The sequence below is a fragment of the Sipha flava genome, unplaced genomic scaffold, assembly GCF_003268045.1.
Source record: "Sipha flava isolate LNK unplaced genomic scaffold, YSA_version1 38_pilon_pilon, whole genome shotgun sequence".
Classification (NCBI taxonomy): Eukaryota; Metazoa; Arthropoda; class Insecta; order Hemiptera; family Aphididae; genus Sipha; species Sipha flava.
In genome coordinates this window covers 2,435,169-2,456,761 of record NW_020273099.1, presented here as the reverse complement: position 1 = coordinate 2,456,761, position 21,593 = coordinate 2,435,169, and the positions used below count along the sequence as shown (strand labels likewise).

The following is a 21,593-nucleotide window of genomic DNA, read 5'->3' as shown; positions in this document are numbered from 1 at the left end:
TTTTTTATTTTACTTTGTTTTTAAACTGTTTTATTGTGACAATTCATCTGTAATGTTTTTGTTTCGAAATTTTTATTATTTTACTTTTGGCTGTTAACAGTAAATTTCTTCAGTAACCTATTTCCTCAAACCTTGTTTTCTAGTCTAAAGCGCAAAATTATCTTATCAATCGTGTAAATATACAATAATAGCATTACCATTATTTACAGGTATATCCATTGCTTTCATCTAAGCTTTACTATTTAAAAATAATGAAAAATTATACATTTTACATATAATTTTATCACAAAAATTAATTTTTAAAAAAAGAATCATGTATACATTTTTTTTAGGCACTTGTGCATTCTTTCATTTAAAATATGCAATTTGCGCATATTAAATTTTTAATTCTTTTCATAAAAAACATATTACAAATTTGTTTTACAAAGTTGTAGATCTCATTTTTTTTTTTTTTATCGCTAACACAGGCGGAAACATTATTCACTTCCTCGTGTGTTCCAGCAATCATAATAATTAATTACAATATTAATGATTGATCGATCCATTGCTAACACCACTTTCCTCCTATATTTAATTAATATTTTGTAAATAATTTTGTAAGCTTAATATATTGTGTGTTAAATAAACAATTTTAAAGTGTGTACATTTTAAAGTAAACTGTTATTATTTTCCTCAAAAACTGCTCTTACTATGGTGTCATACTTAATAAACTGGACACTTAAAAAGTAATAACTAATATCTAACTATAAAAAATAATTAAATAATTGTAGTTACAATCTTAATTTTGCCAACATAATTAAGCACTGTTAAAAAATAAGAACAAATTATTTTAAATTGACCATGTTATGTTATTAAATATTAATATAACCTTATGTTTTATAATTACAAATAATTATTTAAATTTTAAAATATTTTTTAAAAAATATATAAACATCATAGAAAATGCAATGAATAACAAGAGAAATCTTTTGTCTAAATTCTATATAAATACTAAATATATTTTGTGTCAAAATGTTTAATGCTCGTTCTGATCATTGGTTAAAATGATTGTTTTTAAATAAATTAAAATGGCAATATATTTTAAAAAATTAATGAAAAAAAAATCAAATTAATAACTTAGTTGTAGTCTGATAAGATTAATAATAAATTAAGAGTCTATGATAATATTAATATTATATTCAAACATAATGTACTATTGCTGATACTAGATGGCATTCAATTTTCAAAGATAACTGCAGAATCTAATTTACAGTATTATATTCAATATTTCCACTGAGAGTATTTATCAATATTATAAACGCCAACTGAAATTTGAATTTGAAAGTCGTTTATTAAATTGATACCGTAACTAAAAAAAGAAATAATTACGAAGCGATTAAATTAATTAAAGGGATAGGGATCATTAAAGACCGATTACTGGTTACGTGAATAAGTATAAACTGGTGGGGGAGCGATAGAGTGCAACTTCCCCTTCTAAAAATTTAACAGGACAATTCCCCCTTGGTATTTTGTAAATTAATTTGAAAAATATTATAAAAAAAGTATTTTAGATTTATAAGAATTATTTTATCACGAAATGTATACATTTTTTAACTAAAAAAAAAAAAAATCAATGTATTCATCAAAATGTATTTGTTTATTGACATTTTCCATCACAATATATCACGATTATGAGCGCTTAGAGAGGGGGGCAATACAGGGCATTTAACCCCCCCTCTGGAATTAAAATATAATGTTGAAAATTTTAACCGTTACTTTGATTTAAATAAATATTTGAATGATATTTTGGCAATACAAAAATGATTGGAAAAGGCGAAAAGATAAAATTAATTAATTAAACGGAATTGTATGTAATGCAGTCATGTCCTTTAAAGATGTGAGAAGAATTCCTCGGCTTGATACCATTAGATCAGTTAGCTGCAAAATCAGTTGCTGCTAAAATGCTATCATTAATGGAAGACAGTGGTCTTAATTTAACTAAACTTTTTGGATAATATTATGGTGGCTGTGCTATAATGTCTGGCAAAGTAAGTGGCGTTACTAAATTAATTCATGACCGATATATTAAAGCTTTGTATTTCCATTGTGCTATTCACCGATTAAATTTAGTAATTAATGATTTAAACAAAATCATCGTTATTCTGTTAACTGAAAGTGAAATTTGGTATAGTTTATGGCAAAAAAAAGACTGCCAAAGTATGGACATAATACCTAGACTTAATAGAACATAGCAAAATATTTTTCCCTAGCATCACAATTGCATTAGAAATTTTTCTATCCTTACCACCTACAAGTTGTACAGCCCAAAGGTTATTTAGTACTTTACGAAGGGTTAAAACTTGGTGAAGACCGATTAAATGGTCTATGTATGTTCAGTGTTCATCGTGAAACAGTCAATAGAAGAAAAGAAAAATTCATTGAACAGTTAATAGCAAGGTTTGCAATTGAACAACCACGAAGCCAGTTTTATTTAATAACGACTAAAATGTATATAATTCTGACATATTTTATTGTTTGCTAAGAATACAATTTTTAATATACTTTTTGGTGTTTGATTTAATTATGTTCCCTCTTAATAAATTTCCTGTGGGCACCCATGATCATGATGCAGTTTAAGTGTATCCATGGCATTAAGTGGAAAGATACGAGGGAATTCAGTCCTACCTCTCACAGTGCTTATAAAGTGTCCTTTTTAACATTTCTTTGAATAGTTTACTGAAACACTCAACTATTTATTAAAAATAATCATTCACAACAAAACAATTTTGGCTTTGCAATTTAGTTGATACCACTACGTATTAAATAGTGTTCTACAAACAAAACTAAATTATATAAAATATAAATTATAAATTATATACCTAGTAATAAAAAATTATACACCATTATTACATAGATACCATATATACGAGTACTATCTTTTATTTTATTAAAAGATAATAATTATAAGATAATATATTATTAAAAAATATAAGTAAATAATTTACAAGCTTATATGTTACATTTTAAAGCACATGAAAAGTTTGTGGAGGAAATTTTTCACTAACAACATCTCAGAATATATATATATATACCTATTTATAATTAATTATTTAATAATATATATAATAAATAAATTGTTATATAATATATAACAATATAATAAAATCGCAGCTAATAATATAAATACTATAGAATACCTTAAATTCTAATATCCGAATTATGAGATAGATTATAGATGACTATGTATTACCGCTTGCAAAAAACAGATCAGCAAAGAGCCGAGTGCAGAGGCAGAACCTATCCTATCCTCACAAAAAAAAAAAAAAGAAAAAAATCGCTTAGGTGATCTATTCCAAAATGTTTTCGGATAGTCACCCATACAAGACATTTTGGCTGAATAATTTACTGTAAATAAACAATGAACATACATTCATTACCTATTATAGATGTCTATATTATTCTAAATACAATAGTCATAATACAAATTAGATTAAGTTATATTTTAATAAATACAAAATTTCAAAGTTTAAAAAAAAGTAAGATTTGGTTTTAACGGATGGCATAGTATCTTTACACAGTAATAATATTAATACAAAACCGGGTAAGTACCCGGTCAGTGGGACACACAAGATTTTTTTTCCGGGGGAGGGGGGCCTACAACTCCTTAACCCCCCCTGCGTGCGCCACTATACTCGGTTATGTATTAATTATCAGTATCAGGCCCAATAGGGTTACTCTCGAGTAAAAAATTAAAAAGCTCCCAATGATCCAGTGGCGTAACTGGGGGGGGGGGGGGGAAAATGCCCCCAGAAATTTTTTTGGGGGAAAAGGGTAAAACTTTCCCCCCCCCCCCCAGATAATCCAACAGTACAAACAGCACCTTTTATTAAAGAACTCTTATGGGTATTATTTAACAATATTGGTGCCTAATACCTGCTACTTACAATTTATGTTAATCTAAACCACAAAATGAGTTAAAAGACCTATGTAAAATCAAACAATTAGAAATACTGTATAAAATACAAACAATAAAAATATGTTTTAAATGGTGAGAGGGATAGGCGTCAGTGTTTTGATAATAATAAATATATTATATTGCCCCCCCTAGATTTTTTCCCAGTCACGCCACTGCAATGATCAATAAGTAACACACTTTTTCTAATCATCTAAGGGAAAAAAAACAATAGTGTACATTCGTACCTTTAATATAATATACATGTACTACAATAAAATATTGATTAAGAAAACAGTGTTTTATTTTACAACAAAGTCGATAGTGTTAAAAAGGCATCATTTTTATTCGACAACGTTTCATTACGTCATATCATCATCTCATCTGATTTAACAACGTATAAAACAAATTAAAAAAGTTTACATCAATTCTTACCTAATAACTATTGACCAGACTAGAGATTTATAATTATAAATAATTTTATTGACTTTGTGACTGATGATGAATTTTTAATCCGAAACTGGTCGTACATTACACTTATAATTATACTCCAGGCTGCATATTCGTTTATTTATTTATTTCTATATATGAACTATTTATTTATATACTCATTTACAAGTATTAACCATTTAAGTACTATTTAATGTTTATTTTAATAGATATATATATTAATTTGGCTAATTCGGAAACTTTTACAATGTTATCATTTTTCTACACAATGTCGTGTGGTGACATTTAGCCACTACCCAATCGAACATCGGCTGTGATAAGAACGTCGCTACTTGCATGTTTTGATACTCTCCGGCTGATAAATAACTAAAACAACAATTCAAAAATGTGCGTGAAATTTGAATTGGTTTTTACCGACCAATGACGAATCAACGGTTGAAATTATTGAAGTAAGTGTTTAGCTGAACCAAAAATGAGATTCTTTATTGACGAGCTGGAAATACTGTTTCCGTACGAGTACATTTATCCCGAACAGTATGCGTACATGGTGGAGCTGAAAAAAGCAATTGACGCCAAAGGACATTGCCTGCTGGAAATGCCTTCGGGTACCGGTAAGACAATCACTATACTGTCGCTGATCATAGCGTACATGATCAAGTATCCGGCAAAACTCTCCAAACTGTTGTATAGCACCCGCACGCTGTCCGAGATCGAGAAGGCCGCCGAAGAGTTGCGTGTGCTCTGCGATTATTATAAGACAAACAAATACGATGTCAGCATTCTCGGTGTAGTCCTGTCGGCTCGTAAAAATCTGTGTATTAATCCAACAATTTCTGGTGAACACAACGGGCGCATTGTTGATGCACGATGTCATGCAATGACAGCACCATTTGTGCGCGCTCGCCATGCCGAAGGAGAAACTGCTAATGTTTGTAGTTTTTACGAAAAACTTGACTCTCTTGGGAGAGACACGATTCTACCTGCAAATATTTACAACATTGAAGATTTAAAAGACTTGGGTATAAAACAGGGGATATGCCCTTATTTTGTAGCTAGACAAACACTTATTCACGCCAATGTTGTCATATATAGCTATCATTATCTTTTGGATCCAAAGATCGCCGGTATAGTTTCTAAAGACTTCAACAAGAATACTATAGTTGTGTTTGATGAAGCTCATAACATTGATAATGTATGTATAGACTCATTAAGTTCTCATATCACGAGCAATAATCTTGATAAAGCAATGGAAGGACTTAGCAAACTAGATACTGAAATCACAGCCATGAAAGAGAGAGACTCTCAAAGATTAAAGGAAGAATATAGAAAAATGGTAGATGGTTTGAGAGAAATATACAGAAATCGTGAGGCCAACGCTGCATTAGCTAACCCGATTGTACCTGACCAGGTACTTAAAATTACTGAACTTCCAGGAAGCATCAGGAGTGCTGAACATTATATTGGTTTTATGAAAAGATTCATCATGTACTTAAAACTTAGAATGACATCTACAACTGTTGTGCAAGAAACACCCATAATGTTCATTAAGGATGTGTTTCAAAAAGTATGCATAAATAGGAAACCATTAAGATTTTGTACTGAACGATTATCATCGTTACTAAGAACATTAGAAATTTCTGAAATTATAGATTTCTCTTCACTTATTACTGTTGCTCAATTTGCCACCCTTGTGTCTACTTATATGAAAGGATTTATGATAATTATAGAACCATTTGATGAAAGATCCTCGTCAGACAGCTGTGTTATGCATTTCAGTTGTTTAGATGCCTCAATTGCCATTAAACCAATTTTAGATTATTTTAATACAGTTCTTATTACATCAGGAACATTGTCACCATTAGATATGTACCCAAAAATTTTAAATATTAGTCCTGTAATAATGACATCACTAACCATGACATTATCAAGACAATGTTTTTTGCCAATGGTAGTTGGTCGAGGTAATGATCAAGTAGCATTGACTTCCAAGTGGGAGTCAAGAGAAGACTCTTCTGTTGCACGCAACTATGGGCATTTATTGTTGGAAATGGTAAAAGTGGTGCCTGATGGTGTTGTGTGTTTCTTTCCATCATATCTGTATATGAAATCTGTCGTGGCTGCTTGGTATGATCAAGGAATAATTGAAAAAATTTTAGATTACAAATTGATATTTATTGAAACCCAAAATATTGTTGTCACAAATCATGCAATAAAATGCTATGCAGAAGCCATCGAACGAGGGAAAGGAGCATTATTATTGTCTGTTGCTAGAGGTTTGTGTCACTTAATAATATAAGCATGTTACACCTTTATTTTATATAATTTTAAAAAAATATATCTAAAACTTAAGTTCATTTAATTAAAAATATGATTTATTCAATAATATATTTGAATTAAGGCTATAGTTGAATAGGTTTATAATTTATTTTATAAAAATGTCGGTAAAATTCTTTGACTTTATTTTTCATCCAGAAAAAATTGTATTATACATTTTATTAAATTTATTCCAATTAACATTTCAATACTGATTTTTATTAACTGTGTGTTTATAAAATCATTGTTATTAAAATTTTTATTTATAATTTATTTTTAAACATGCTTGTTCACAGGTAAAGTATCTGAGGGTATGGATTTTGATCATCATTATGGCCGAGCAGTAATTGTTCTAGGTATGCCTTATGTTTATACACAATGTCGTATTCTAAAGGCTCGTATGGAATATCTATGCAGTCAATACCAAATATCAGAAGGAGATTTCTTAACATTTGATGCAATGAGACATACTGCCCAATGTGTTGGCCGAGCTATCCGTGGTAAAATGGATTACGGTATTATGGTTTTTGCAGACAAAAGATTTGCTAGGAATGATAAAAGAAGTAAACTACCCAAGTGGATACAAGCATATCTAACTGACAATGTTTGCAATCTAACAGTGGATGAAGCAGCCCAAATGTCTAAAAGATGGTTAAGGTATATTGCTCAACCTGATCCATTAGAAAATCAAATGGGAATTTCTTTGTTGGATGCAAAAGCACTCAATAACACTGATTTCTTATCTAAAGTTATTCAAAAATGTTAACTATAATTTACATGTTAAAATTTATACTAATTTAATTTCTATCTTTTGTAATTGTCTATAAACTTATTTAAGTTTACTCTATTATTTACATTATATTTTTTTAAATATTTACATTTGTAACCAATTTGTATTAAATGTATAGTTTATTGAAAGATTTTCTATAAGTACCGGTAGTTATTTTTTTTATTTCGTTAAATTTATTGTGAAAGAACTACACTTAAGTATGTTAAGTTTCTTCTTGTGATGATCTAATGAAAAATTAATTAATTGGCATATCACATTATATATCTTACCAATTCCTTGGAAGATTTTAGAAATATATATTCCTTGACTAAAAATTTGGAATTTTAAGCTATGCATTTACTAAACTAATGTATTGAGTATAGGGTTGCATAAATTTACAAAGTGAAACCGGGACAAAATAAACACAATATTAAGTAATATACTTTTTATATAATTTTTAATATATCGAGTGGGCGTATACAATGGGTGGGGAAGGTCAGATTTTCAGAGATTCAAGCCTTTTTTTAAATGTTATACAATAATATTCTTAGTGTAAGGGCGTTAGAGACATAAAAAAAAATAATGATTTGTTTGCAAATTATCCCCCCCCCGCATACAAAAGTTATGTACATGCTACTGAAGAGGACAATTAATGACCTGCAATATAATATTTAAAAATATTTTTGTAAAATAAAATATATTGTATGTATATTATATATTATTAATCGATTACGATTAAAAATGTACTCGAGATAAAATGGTGGAAATTAAAAATTAAACAATAGGTACTACATTTCCTCTAAACATCTAAGCCGGGACATATGGACGTCTCAAAAACATTTTTCGGGACACCGGGACGCGAAGTCCAAAACCGGTGACAATCCCGATTTTCCGGCACGTATGGCAATCCTAATTGAATATGTAGACTCAAACTTTAAAATTGATAAAACCTTCATAGACTTGTGCTAGTTTTTCAATTTGAATGTACAAGTAAAGTCCTAGACACATTGATAACCTATGTATAATGCTTATCTATATTTATTCTTCATTACATCAATTCTGATTTAGTTGATATTTCCTAATTTTATACAATATAATTTATACTTAAAGGTTTTGCTAATATCACAATAGGCAGATAATTAGTTATAATTTAATGTATTTTATTTATTTAATCTACAATAGTTTTTTTTTTTTTTTATCAAAGGGAATGATTGAATGAACACAGGTTTTAAGAATTTTCAAAAACTAAAGAAGTACTGAAGAAGGCATAGGCTATATTGCATTTCTTTATTTATAAATCATATATATTATAAGATAACCACGTTTTGAAAAAAATTATATTGGATTTAAATTCAATATTTAGAAATTGGAATCTAGATGACAGTCATTATTTACTTAAATATATCAAAATAATTGAATAAAGTTAATTAAACTAGATTTCGAAATTGTAAGGAAGTGATCGGAGAGTAATTTCAATTTAAAATTTTAATACCAAACCCAAAAGAAGCAATAAATATGCTTTAATAATTAAATGAATTTACCCCAAAAATGAAATCATTCAAACCATTCAACAAAAACTATCACACTCAAAAAAAAAATTTGAATTTCTATGGGTCCCCTGGCACACTGGCATAATTGGCAATGAACTTGCCGATATAGCAGCCAATGAAGCCTGACTCGATAGGAATAAACAAAATAACATCTCAAAGACGCACTCGTAAAAATCAATATTTTAACTAAAAGTCACTGGTAAGACACCAAATACAAACAAACTCAAAGAAATTAAACCATCAATAAACCCATGGAAATCACGCAATTCCAGGCACGAAGAAATATTTGTTACGAGGACACAGATTGGACACTCCCGTTTAACACACTTGCAACTCTTTACGAAAGAAGAGGCCCCAATCTGCGAACTCTGTGAAAAAGAACTGACTATATCACCCTAGAATGCCCGAAGTTCAACAGTTCCAGACAAATTCTCGGAAATCCATCAACAATGCAACAAGATTTTCAGCTATTTTATACATGTATTATGTTATATTGATACAACAGCTATTTGAGGAATAGCGATTAGATTTCATTGTAGTAACTCGAAATAATTAATCAATCAAAATAAAATATTTCAATATTTTCTATTAGCTACACTTTTAGATCCTAGATCCAGTAGCTTGTCAAAAATCAATTTTAGATTTAAAAAAACTAGTAACAACTTCCATAAAAAAATTAATTTCATCTGACTACTGTCGATGAAAAAACATCTAGACGATTATGACTTATGGGAATAACACAAATATATAATGCAAAAAATTTTTTAAAAAAAGTAAGATTAAATAGGATTGAAGCCAATATCGTAAGTTCCTACTTAACCAATATTACATTAGTTAACCATTGGCTACGTCTGTTCTATCAGAAAGAATGTTTTCAAACGCAAGTATCAGTATAAAACAAGAAATAGACTAATGTATTTAAATATAAATATATACTATTTATAATATAAATAATTATAATTATATTATATATTATAATTAATTACAATTATACAAACATTTTAATGTCCATGTGCACCGAACACGCTCATCTATCCCTTTCTATATTCCATTCTCTACTACAAACTACTAACTACCTTAACTCTCCAATCCGTCTGATGCGCATCGCCAATACCAACCCTTCTTTTACCCTTTAATATAAGCCATATTTCCATGAACTTTTTTTTTTTTTATATTATACTTCACCGTCTAGCATCTTGTATTGTATAACTAATTTTATCTACCTACTTACTACAACTTATTCTGCAAGTATCAAATGTTACTATCATTTATAGGCTGATTGGCCTATATTGTATTATCTTCTTCTTCGGCGAAAATACTCTTCAAGAGTTTTGGCCACCGCCACTATTTCACACCATCTGTCCCTCTGTCCATGTGTTATCTCCCTCCAGTTTTTAATACCCATCCTTAACAGATCTTCTACTCAATATAAATGTTTTATTACTCATTCTACTTATTGAATTATAAATACCTAATTAAAAAAAATAATTAATAATTGTATATAAATAATGTTTGAATTCCAAAGTTTAGTTCTGATTTGGCATTATTGAAGTAACAATATCCAATTATTTTCGTTGAGTATTTAGTTTTGGTACATTTTTTGTTTGATACATCGTTATTTGATCTAATTTATATCGTGATATCAATGTATCACTAGTGGCCGATACTTTACCATCTCTAATACTTATAGCCATAGAACAGAGGTGGCGAACCTGTCAGGCGTGCCAGAAATAGCACGTTGGTCAAATTTCAATGGCATGCCAAGTATTAAAATTTAAGAAAATGTTTGTCTTGAAAAAAAAATTATTTTATTTGAAAACTTTAATACGAGACATTTGAAGAATCAATTTAAAAGTTTGTAATAATAATAAAAAGTTACAGTTAGTTATACTCTATATATCATATAATCAGTGGCGCATTTAAGGGGGGTGAAAGGGGAAAATGCCCCTAGCGGCAAATTTTTATGAGCGGCAAAATATTCTAACTTTTGTTATTAATATGTGTTCATGATTTTTTTTAATTTTCACAAATTTTTTGTTTTTGTTAAATATTTTAAAAAAATATTGTTGAGCATCTAATAAGAAATTTAAAAAATTATACTATACCTAGTTAATTTTATAAAATATTGATTGTTAATAGTTAATAATTTATATTATCTTATATAAACAGTGCTTGATTCAAAACACTCACAAGACTTTAGTGAATTTAAATCTGAATTAGAGGTTTCTAGTTCTTGCTCAAATGTTCCTATAGGTAAATCAAGTATAAAATATAATAGTATAATATTATATTCCTCACTTAATTTGACGCATTACAATATTTGTAGATAACTGTGATCAGCAATCGACTTATTTAAATCATGATACACTTAATTCATTGTCATCAAAGAAAACAATCATATGATAGGTGTTAACTTTACCATCAATACCAGTTTTTGATTTCCTTAACCACTATAACCAAATTAAAATTAAACAAATAGGTAGGTACCGACCTATTTAATTATTATTAAATATGTTTGGTAACATAATTTTTATATTATCGTTTTTTAAACTATAATAAATACATTTTTAACACATTTTTATTGTGCATTTTTATAATTTTTAAAGCATTTTTTAATTTTCTGCTATTTTTTTAGAGCATTAAATTCCCAGCCCTACATACGAGTATAAGTAATATTTATTTTAGAATATACTATAATATTTGTTACTTATTAATAATAAGTTATTATATTGTTCATAGACACAACTAGGGTATAAAATCTGGAGGGAATACAGCCCTCCTACCAAAACTTAAAATAACCTGTAGATTACCCATACTCTTATATACCATGTTAATATATTATAGATTCTGAGCCAAGCTGGATTTAGTGCAATGCGTCTTTTTTTTTTATGTGACACTATTGTGAGTTAAGTATGCTGTATGCGGTATGTCATGTATAACAAAGAATATTTATGAGGGGGCTAAATCTTGGATAAGGGCTAAGCCCCCTCTAATTGCGCATATGTACTACTCGTATACGGAGATCGGGGGCTTAGCTCACTCTCCCAAATAAATAATTTGAAGTTAAAACACCCCTAAGAATATTAAACAAACAATATCGTACTTTTGAACAGGTTGCAGAATTTTTATCATTATTGTATGTTCTTATTTTCACAATTATATAAGTGTACCTAGTTTGTTTAAGAAAGAGGCGATATTGAAGATATAAAAAAAAATATTTAACCTCAAGTATTTCTTAATTTTTATAAAATGATACAACTTGCTTAAACACTACCTATTAGTTCTGCGAAAGAAGTTTTTTCTGCTATGAGGAAAATAAAAATATAGCTAAGAACATCTATATATCAAAAAAAAATTTAATGAACTTTAAATACTTTAAGATAAGACTAAATATTTAAGTAATGAAGCTATTTTAAATACTTTTAACAAACAATTTAATAGAATAATAGAGTTAAGTTAAAAATGGTAATTGTATTTTATTAATAATTCTTTTTTTATGTTTTATGTATTTAAGTTATTATGATAATGAGAAAAAATGTTATGAGTGATTTAATGTAAAAATTAGTTTGTTGGGGGTGTAGGGGCAACGTTCCAACGGGTCTGTTTGGCATCAAATATTTGAACCCCCCTTAATATTTCACAGAATCTCGGCCCATGGTACTAATGTTCTGTACTAAAATAAACGATAGGTAATATTTATAATAGTATTTACATAAATATATTTCTGTGTAGCTATCATAGTTGATGATATAAATTGATAACAATGATAACGTTATATTAAAAAAACGTTATCCGACAAAAGAGTTATTTCGTAAAAATTATTTATACATTCGATCACGCAAATATTCAACTATGAATGTCGAAAAATAAATAGTGTCATCAATCAAGCGTTGAAGGACAACTGGGTCATATTCAACTGACCATGAGTGAGTATAGATTATATTTATTTTATAACTCTTAATGTTTTTGATAATACTGTTTTTCTCAATTGATATACTCAATGAAATAGTAATTTAATACGCTTTTTCTAAAATCACGATTTAACACAGGTTTATACTACAGGTTTATCAGCCTCTCGATGTGTGCTTCAAACAATATTGTTATCTGGAAAACCTGTGTACTCAGCATCCATGAATGCTATTACTTTTATGACACTTCAGTGCCATAAAGTTCAGTTGAAATGTTCATCAACAAATTTTACTATTGTGTCAAGAAAAATACCAATAGTTTTTAATGTTAAACGTCATGTGAATGTTACATCTGTATTGAAAATGTCCAAAAATTATTATGACATTTTGGGTGTTTCAAGGAATGCCAGTCAAAAACAAATTAAAGATGCCTATTTTAAATTAGCAATGAAATACCATCCAGATAAAAATCAAGGAGTCCTTACACAGAAATTTAGGGATATCAAGGAAGCATATGATGTATTAAGCAATGATTCTAATCGAATGAAATACAATAGTATGTTTCCATTCAAATATTTTTTTCTATAATTTCAATTTTTAATATTATATTTCTTAAGAGTAAAATGTATTTAATCTTGTTTGTTTGAAATTTGTAGTTTTTATTTACATTTCAACATATATGTTTTTTATAACTATTAAAGAGAAGATAACTCTGTCAATTCTTATATTTTCATTTAGTTAATTCTAATATCTCATATTCTTTGGACATTTTTCTTTCGTTTTTAGAAATACTAAATAATTGAACAATTTATATCCTTTGCCATTACTAAAATCTACATTTGATAATAATTATTTAAAATTAATTATTAATTATTATCTTTTACAGATTCATCTAATAATTATACTAATACAAAGAATACATCTCAAAATTGGTCAACAAATTCTTCCAATGATCACTTTAAGTCTTACGAGGAGTATAAATGGACCAATAGCAGAACTGAATATCAACGTGCACAAAGAAATCATGCTTATGATTATAGTTACCTTAGACCATTTAATGTGTTTATAAATGTCATAAAAGTGCCCAAAAATGTCGTGAAAACACAAATTGATATTATATTATTGACTTTTATTAAAAATCATACATTAAAAATGATTTTGTATCAACTATTTCAAATTATTTGGAATCAAATATTAAAAAGTATTAACTTTAATGTATTGATATCATCAACATCACCAAACAGTTCTGTTGATGAATTTGTTAGAAGTGTTCTTGGAAACAAGACAATTAGAATTGAATTAACAGAAATGGATGCAATAAAAGGAAAATCGGTTAGAGTACATGTAAATGAAAACGAAAAAGTGTTGATAGTTAATATACCTAGAGGAGTTAAAAAAAATCAATCATTTTATTTATTTTACCTTATTGATGACAATGATGATAGACACAGTAATACATTTAAATAAGAAATGTTTGTTTTTGTTTCCTATTTTATTAATTTTGCAAAATATATATATTTTTATTTTTACGGAGAAAATGTCTTGATCAATATTTTTCAGTGTTTAAAAATCATAGCATCTTCATTACTTCAATAAAAATAGGGTTACATTTAATATCATGTAATTGAGTGTTTTTAAAAATAAAAATATATTAAGTAATATCTATAGCTAATATAGTTCATATTTAAAAATAATTTTATCAGCCATGTAACATTTTACAAAAATTTATATTTTTCTCAAAATGATTCTTAAACAAATTCCATAAAAAAAAAAAAATTACTGAGTATATATATATATCAATTTTCTGTATGTCTAAAAAAATCATGTTTAATAAGGATATTTTTAAGACTATTATTACAATTATATATTATGTCGCAATATAAAAAGCAACAGTTTCTCAATTATCATATTTATTCTTTATAGTATATATTATATTATATTATATTATTTTATGTAGAAAATGAAAATAAATTTTTAGTAATATATATATATATACTGATTTATTTAAAATTTAAAATTCCCTTGTTTTGTTTGAAACTATCATAACAACTTTACAATATGTATAAAAAAAGTTTGTTTCAAGTTCTTATAATTAAAATTATATTCTCATTTTTTTCTAGTATAGTCAGAAAGAAGAAGTATTAGTCATTATATTTATTTCTTTAATCTAACCATACAAATATTAAAAAATATTAATAATTTGAAACCTAAGCATTTAATTTTAAACTATTATTATATTTATCAATAGCAATTGAAGGGTCCAATGTAACAACCAGTTATCTCGATTTCCTCAAAATTCAGGTTTTTACATTTTCTGATTATCATACAGTTGAAGATGCCTGGTAATAGTGTTTGGTGCATTAACAAGATATTTCTAGAGATACCCGGTTACTGCAATGAGTTAAGTGCAATAGTTTTGAAGTTGCACTATTTTGTTTTATTGGTGATTAAATTTTTACCATAAATGATTATTAAGTCAACGTATGGAAAAAAAAATTTAATTTTGGTGCAATAACTAGGTATCTCCATGTTTTCTTATTTGTACTTATAAAATAATGTATTTAAGATAATCTAAAATGTAAATATATATACATGTACAGTTAATCTTTAATTGAAGAATTCAAATATATTTTTACAATATGTTAACCTCCATCAGAAATTAAATTATTTGGTTATTTGTTTCTCCTGAACAATTTCAAAAAATGGAAATACCTGATTCTTGCACCAGACCCTTCAATTGTCAGACAACATTTACAGAAAATGTAAAGTGAAATCAATATGAATTTTTGGAATACTTTTTCCAGTTGAATCTTAAATTACTACATTTTTACACCAAACCATATTTCAATGTCTATTGAATTTTACCAAAAACTACAAAACCACATAGTTTAAAATTATAAAAACATAAATAATAAAAATAACCGACTGAATAAGAAAAATGCTAAAAACTCATGACCCATTACTAATATCTTAAGTTTTTATTTGTAGATTTTACATAAGGGAAAAAAAAATTAATATTTTAACAACTATTAATTTATTTATAGTAAATTATAGATGTTTCTTGCTAGCTTGAAATAACATAAAAGTTTTAAATTCACTCACAAAAATTGATTAAGACTGTAAATATTTCAACAATATCTAAACTTCATTTAATGAAAAATATTATACAGAGTTATTCAAATTATTTCTCAATACAGAATTAGCATAATTCAAAATTATGTAAAATGTTAGAATATATATATATATATATATTAAAAAATAATCTTTTTTTAAACACTGGATAGTTTGTACTTCACTAAAATATCAGGTTCTATTTCAACAGGATTTTTTGAAGTGTCTACATAATGAAGAATTAAAGAATCACCATTAAATAATAGTCCATCAGTTACCATACGACCAATTACACGATCCATTTGATTTGATAAGTGTTCACCATCTTCTAATTTGAATAAACGTAATTTAGGTGTATTACTTTTATCATTTCGATTTTCTATTTTCAAACGAACAGCAAATAAATCTATAGTTCGACCAACTGTCCATGTTTTACTAGTAAATAAAGGTACAACTGAAATAGCATTGTTGTCTTTCATTGGTGAGTGAATGGTAAAATAAACCCTATCATTGATTGGTATTTTATTATCACCCAGAGCTTTTCCTTTAAGTTTCATTAGACGGATTTGTTGAGCCATACGTCTTTTTTCCGGTTGCAACTCTGCTTGTCTTAAACTAGCTTCGATTTAGAAGTAAAATTGAATTACAAATATGTTAAATCAAACCATTAATTTACTAACTTTTTTATCAGCTTCTTCCTTAACAATTGCAAATTGTTCTTTAGACTTTTTAGCTGCTTCTCTCAAAACTTTTCTAACCTCTTTTCCAGGAAGTTCATCAAGACACCCATGATGTCTATGAGCCAGACAGTAATGTTTACTACATTTTGGACACAACATTTCACATGGATTTCTTGTGATACAATTCTCAAGTGTACATTTAAACCAAACGGTTTCCTTAAATTATGAATAAATAATTTTAAATATCAATAAATCTTACACACAAACAATATTATTCAATATTAACTATTGCAAATGGTATGGGATGATATACAGTCTTAAGATATTATGATAACAAAAATAGTTTATAATATAGATATTATAATAATAGATAAAATTGAAAAAAATAAAGATCAAATAATTAGGTCAGAGTTTCCCAACCAGGGTGCTGCAGCACCTTAAGATACCGCGAGATTAAATTTAAGATGCCGCAAAAATATTTGAAATATATATTTATTTTTAAATGCCTTCATGAAAAATATAGCACTGTGAGTAATAAAACAGACTATACTCTATGTCTATAGTATAAAACCTATTGTGTATAATTAATTAGGTATACACAATATAATTTAATGAATTAATCATTAACACATAAAATTTTTATGTTCAATTTATTTTAATTTTCATACTGGTTCGATTGCTATCAATTTGATGTAAATAGTTAAAGTTATTTACAGTGAAATACTTGTGACTTTATCTTATCTTTATTGTTTATTAATGCTAAATAAAACCGAAGTTACAAAATATAAATTTAAATATACGATATATTAGTATTGGGTATTCAGTATAAACTATAGAGTATAGGGCATAGACTATAGGGTTCCTCCAAATTTTTAGAAAATAATAAAGAGTGCTGTAAGTCAAAAAAGGTTGGAAACCTCTGAATTAGGTATTTTTAATATGAGAAATAGAATCTATTTCTAGGAATATATTTTTCTTAAAATACGTTTCAAAGTAAAAAAATTATTGTTGATAAGAAATTTAAACAGCATATGTAAATAACATGTTTGCTGATGATAAAATTTTGGTAGGAAAAAATCTGGAAGAAGTTAATGATAGGTTGGGATGAGTGAAGGTTAGCACTTGAAGGAAAGGGATTGAGAATTAGTAGAAATAAAACAGAGTATATAGAATATGACTTTGGAGAAAGATATCAAAAAGTTAAGGATATGAGGCGACCAATGACAATAAATGGTGATGTGATAGATGAAGTCGAGAACTTTAAATATTCAGTATCATTTGTACAAAAGGACAAAGGTTTTAGCATGTATGTAAAACAGGATTAAGTGCGGTTAGATGAAATGGTTGTTAACCCTTGTTAAACGTTGAGTTTTTTATGAGATAAGAGAATTTCAATGAGGTTGAAAGGTAAATTTTACAGGAGTGTAGTGACATCAATTATGCTATATTGTCAGACAAGGCCGGATTAAGTACCTATTGGGCCCCGGGGCTAAAATTTTATATGGGCCCTTTTGACAAAACATGCTTTACAAAGCTGCTCGCTACGCTCGAAGAGTGATACATATTTTATAACTATTTTACAAATTGTCAATTGTATTGTAAAATTATAAAATGAATTGGTATATACAATTTATGTCTATAAAACTATTAATTTTAGTATGATAAAAAATGTATCGGCTTAAAATTGTTTGGACCCCTTTCACTTGGGTACTCGAGAGGTCCCCAATTAGCTCCCTCTTAATTCGGCCTTTGGTTCAGAGTGTTGGACGATTGACAGGAGAATAGAACAGAGTATAAATGTTGCAGTAATGAGAAATTTTATGTGGATGAGTGGAGTGACAAGAAAAGATAGAAAAAAGAACAAATATGTGAGAAGTAGTATTATTGTAGTATCTATAGTGGACAAGATGAGAGAAAATAGTCTGGAATGGTTTGGGCAAGTGATGAGATGAGAAGAAGCAAATGCAGTAAGAATTGTTATTAAAATAAACGTCGAAGGGAAAAGAGGAAGACCAAGACCAAAAAGAGATGATTAGATACGATTAAGAGAGCCGTTGGTGTGTAGAAGTAGGGGATGTAGAAAATAGAGATGAATGGAGGTTGAGGACATTGGTGGCCAACTCCAAATATTTAGGAGAAAAGCAAAGGAGAAGAAAAGAAGAATGTTATAAAAATATTTATCATGAGATTTATTACCTAGAAAGTAGTGAATTTTTGTATAAGTTATAATGTTCAAATATTTTAATGTGATTTTATTTTAAATTTATAGTAGAGCACTACATTTCTTACCAGTTTTTTTCCAGAATTATCAACATTTTCAACTGGAACACATTGATGACTGTCAACTCTTGAATGGTCTTTACAAAACAGAGCTCGACAATGATCGCATTCAACGGGTAAAAAATCTAATTGTTTGCAATCTTTATGGGTGCATTGTTTACCGAAATTTGGAAATTCCATTTTAAAATTTATAAATTTTGTGGTGGTGGTGGTAATGGATTATCACTTAGTATATTTGAAAGAGCTAAATCAGTCCACTTCGTATCTTGCTGAGTTAGAGTCAAGTGAGCATCAGTAGCATCTGCTTCAGGATCAGGTAGTTCTTTAATCGGAACAACTATTTCATCAAATGATATAATTTCTTGACGCCAAGAATCATCAATCAGAGTTTGCAAACGAGCATTGACTGATGGATTACTATCCATAACATTTAAAATATACCTGCCACGCAATTAAAAAATCATAATATCTGAATGCACACAGTTTTTAATAATTTATAATCACTTATTAACAGTCAAAAATTGAAGATTTAATATTAATTAACTTAACGATAAGAACGAATGAAAAAACTCAGACATACTTGTGTTCAAAACAGTTATAAATTACAACAATACCTATACCCTGATAATTGTTTTAATTTTAATAAATGCTAATTATTACTTTGGTTCCAAACAAAAGATTATTCATAAACAAAATGTTTAATATGCCAGCAGCTTACTTATTAACTGTTAAAATTGATAATAGTTTATCTATTATCTTCGAATAAATTATTAATGTCCGGTATATATACCATGGTCACATATTATACGAAGTTCATATAAAATATACTGCGGTTAATATTTTTCTGCGTTAAAATACACTCAATATTAAATTTGAATTTAAAAGGTAATTAATTTTTAAAATATTTAATATATTAAGACTTAGACCCATGGACGGTCTTTTAAAAAGGTACCTATCTAGACAGGGCTGGCGCAACGGCAGTGCAACCGGTGCACCTGCACAAATTTGGAGCCCCGCGGATAACAAATCATTACTGAATAAATATTATAATTTAGAAAATATTACATTATTAATAAAAATATAATATTTTAAACTACAGATCCTAGCGAAAAGTCAAAAAAAAGAATCGTTCTAAAATATATAATTAAAAATAAATAATATAATATATTATTTTATTGTATACATTTATTTTATATATATCTATAACTAAAAAATAAATAGTATAATAGGATGGTCCTTAATTTTACACATTTGAAATTTAATTGCTAGACCTTCCCATTTTTTTTATAATCATATAAAAGTAATGTGTAAAAAATTTGAGCATAATTACTCATCCCCTACCCGTGCCCCAAAAGGGTTGAATATAAGCCAAAAAGTAGTTTAATGGTTTTTTTTATATTTTATTCGAAAAATATAAGATTTATCATAAAATGTATAGAAATTAAATTGTAGAAAAAATGATGTTCCATAAAAAATATATTAACAACATTTTCGTAAATCTAATATTTACCCCTTTAAAAATATTTTTTTTTTGTTTTTTTGACAAAATTGAATTTTTTTACAGTTGTTTCAATTTATATTAATAAAAATTATGTAATAATAAACCAAATAATTTAAGGTGTATTTCTAATTAGTTTTATCTTCAAATGGTGTACTCAAAACTTGTCTTGTATATTTTTTATACGTTTTTCTGTATTTTTGAATAACCTAAAATTAAATGCATAATACAATTAGTCATATAAAATTACATTTATCATAGATATAATTTTTTGTAACCCACTTGAAGAAAAATTGTTTTTGGTTTTCATTTTTAGTGAATTTTTCGTTGAAATCCTCCACAAGCTTTACTCCCTGATACAGCTGTATCATTCATGATTTGTAACGAATCTATTGTCATTTTTGCCGATTGATATGTAAGATTATCATTCCACTTAGTTGGGTCCATTTTTAGGTATTCCGAAGAAATTTCGAATCTTTTAAAATATTTTATATAACTTATAACTTAACAAATGTACAGGTAATTCTTTATTTCATTACTTTATTACTTTATTTCATAATTTCATCCACGTCATCTAACTTCAATTATAATTTTTTCGGTTCTGATAAAAATTCGTCTCCCACTCCCGGTGTTAATTCTATTTGTTCTTGGTACTTAAGTAGTTTATCAGCCATTTTTTTTTCTGACATCAATTGAAATCCTCTCATCAAATAAAGCAAATACGGCACATTCTTCATTAAGATACGATAAATGATTTAAAAATTTTGACAAACATGAATCTGCAATTTTTTTATCATCACTTTTATATTCGTTTAAAGTACGTATTAAATTTATATAGTTGAATGGTGCCTCTCTAACATTTATAACTGTATACCAATATTTAATATAATTTTTAACAATAAATGCGCTAATTCGAACTATGGCATTTTCTTCGGTTTTTGTTATTTTTAATTTAATTCGTAGTAAAAATATTTTCAGACAGTAAATACATTTTGATATCCACCTTACCTGATGACATGCGCCTGGTTGACGAATTTTCATACCACAAGGTGGAGTTTCTCCAAGTATAATAATGACTAGTCCAATTAATTCTTTGTAATCGT

General features: G+C 27.6%; 4 protein-coding genes across 4 annotated transcripts; 2 read left to right on the top strand and 2 right to left on the bottom strand.

Annotated features, from left to right (window-relative positions):
• Positions 1 to 4,714: 4,714 nt before the first annotated feature.
• Positions 4,715 to 7,592, top strand: LOC112688430 (general transcription and DNA repair factor IIH helicase subunit XPD). The gene is made up of 2 exons (XM_025561600.1): positions 4,715 to 6,654; positions 6,991 to 7,592. The coding sequence occupies exons 1-2, from the start codon at positions 4,854 to 4,856 to the stop codon at positions 7,458 to 7,460; spliced, it is 2,271 nt and encodes a 756-aa protein (XP_025417385.1). The 5' UTR covers positions 4,715 to 4,853; the 3' UTR covers positions 7,461 to 7,592.
• Positions 7,593 to 12,771: 5,179 nt separating this feature from the next.
• On the top strand, positions 12,772 to 14,499 carry LOC112688354 (dnaJ homolog subfamily B member 14-like). The gene is made up of 3 exons (XM_025561518.1): positions 12,772 to 12,939; positions 13,076 to 13,477; positions 13,808 to 14,499. The coding sequence occupies exons 1-3, from the start codon at positions 12,936 to 12,938 to the stop codon at positions 14,386 to 14,388; spliced, it is 987 nt and encodes a 328-aa protein (XP_025417303.1). The 5' UTR covers positions 12,772 to 12,935; the 3' UTR covers positions 14,389 to 14,499.
• A 1,649-nt stretch (positions 14,500 to 16,148) lies between these two features.
• On the bottom strand, positions 16,149 to 19,191 carry LOC112688426 (AN1-type zinc finger protein 1-like). Its single transcript, XM_025561595.1, has 3 exons — positions 19,002 to 19,191; positions 16,713 to 16,928; positions 16,149 to 16,658 (listed from the first exon to the last, which is right to left on the bottom strand). The coding sequence occupies exons 1-3, from the start codon at positions 19,170 to 19,172 to the stop codon at positions 16,191 to 16,193; spliced, it is 855 nt and encodes a 284-aa protein (XP_025417380.1). The 5' UTR covers positions 19,173 to 19,191; the 3' UTR covers positions 16,149 to 16,190.
• LOC112688427 (anaphase-promoting complex subunit 13) lies at positions 19,163 to 19,703 on the bottom strand. Its single transcript, XM_025561596.1, has 2 exons — positions 19,573 to 19,703; positions 19,163 to 19,433 (listed from the first exon to the last, which is right to left on the bottom strand). The coding sequence occupies exon 2, from the start codon at positions 19,415 to 19,417 to the stop codon at positions 19,181 to 19,183; it is 237 nt and encodes a 78-aa protein (XP_025417381.1). The 5' UTR covers positions 19,418 to 19,433; positions 19,573 to 19,703; the 3' UTR covers positions 19,163 to 19,180.
• Between the last annotated feature and the right edge of the window lie 1,890 nt (positions 19,704 to 21,593).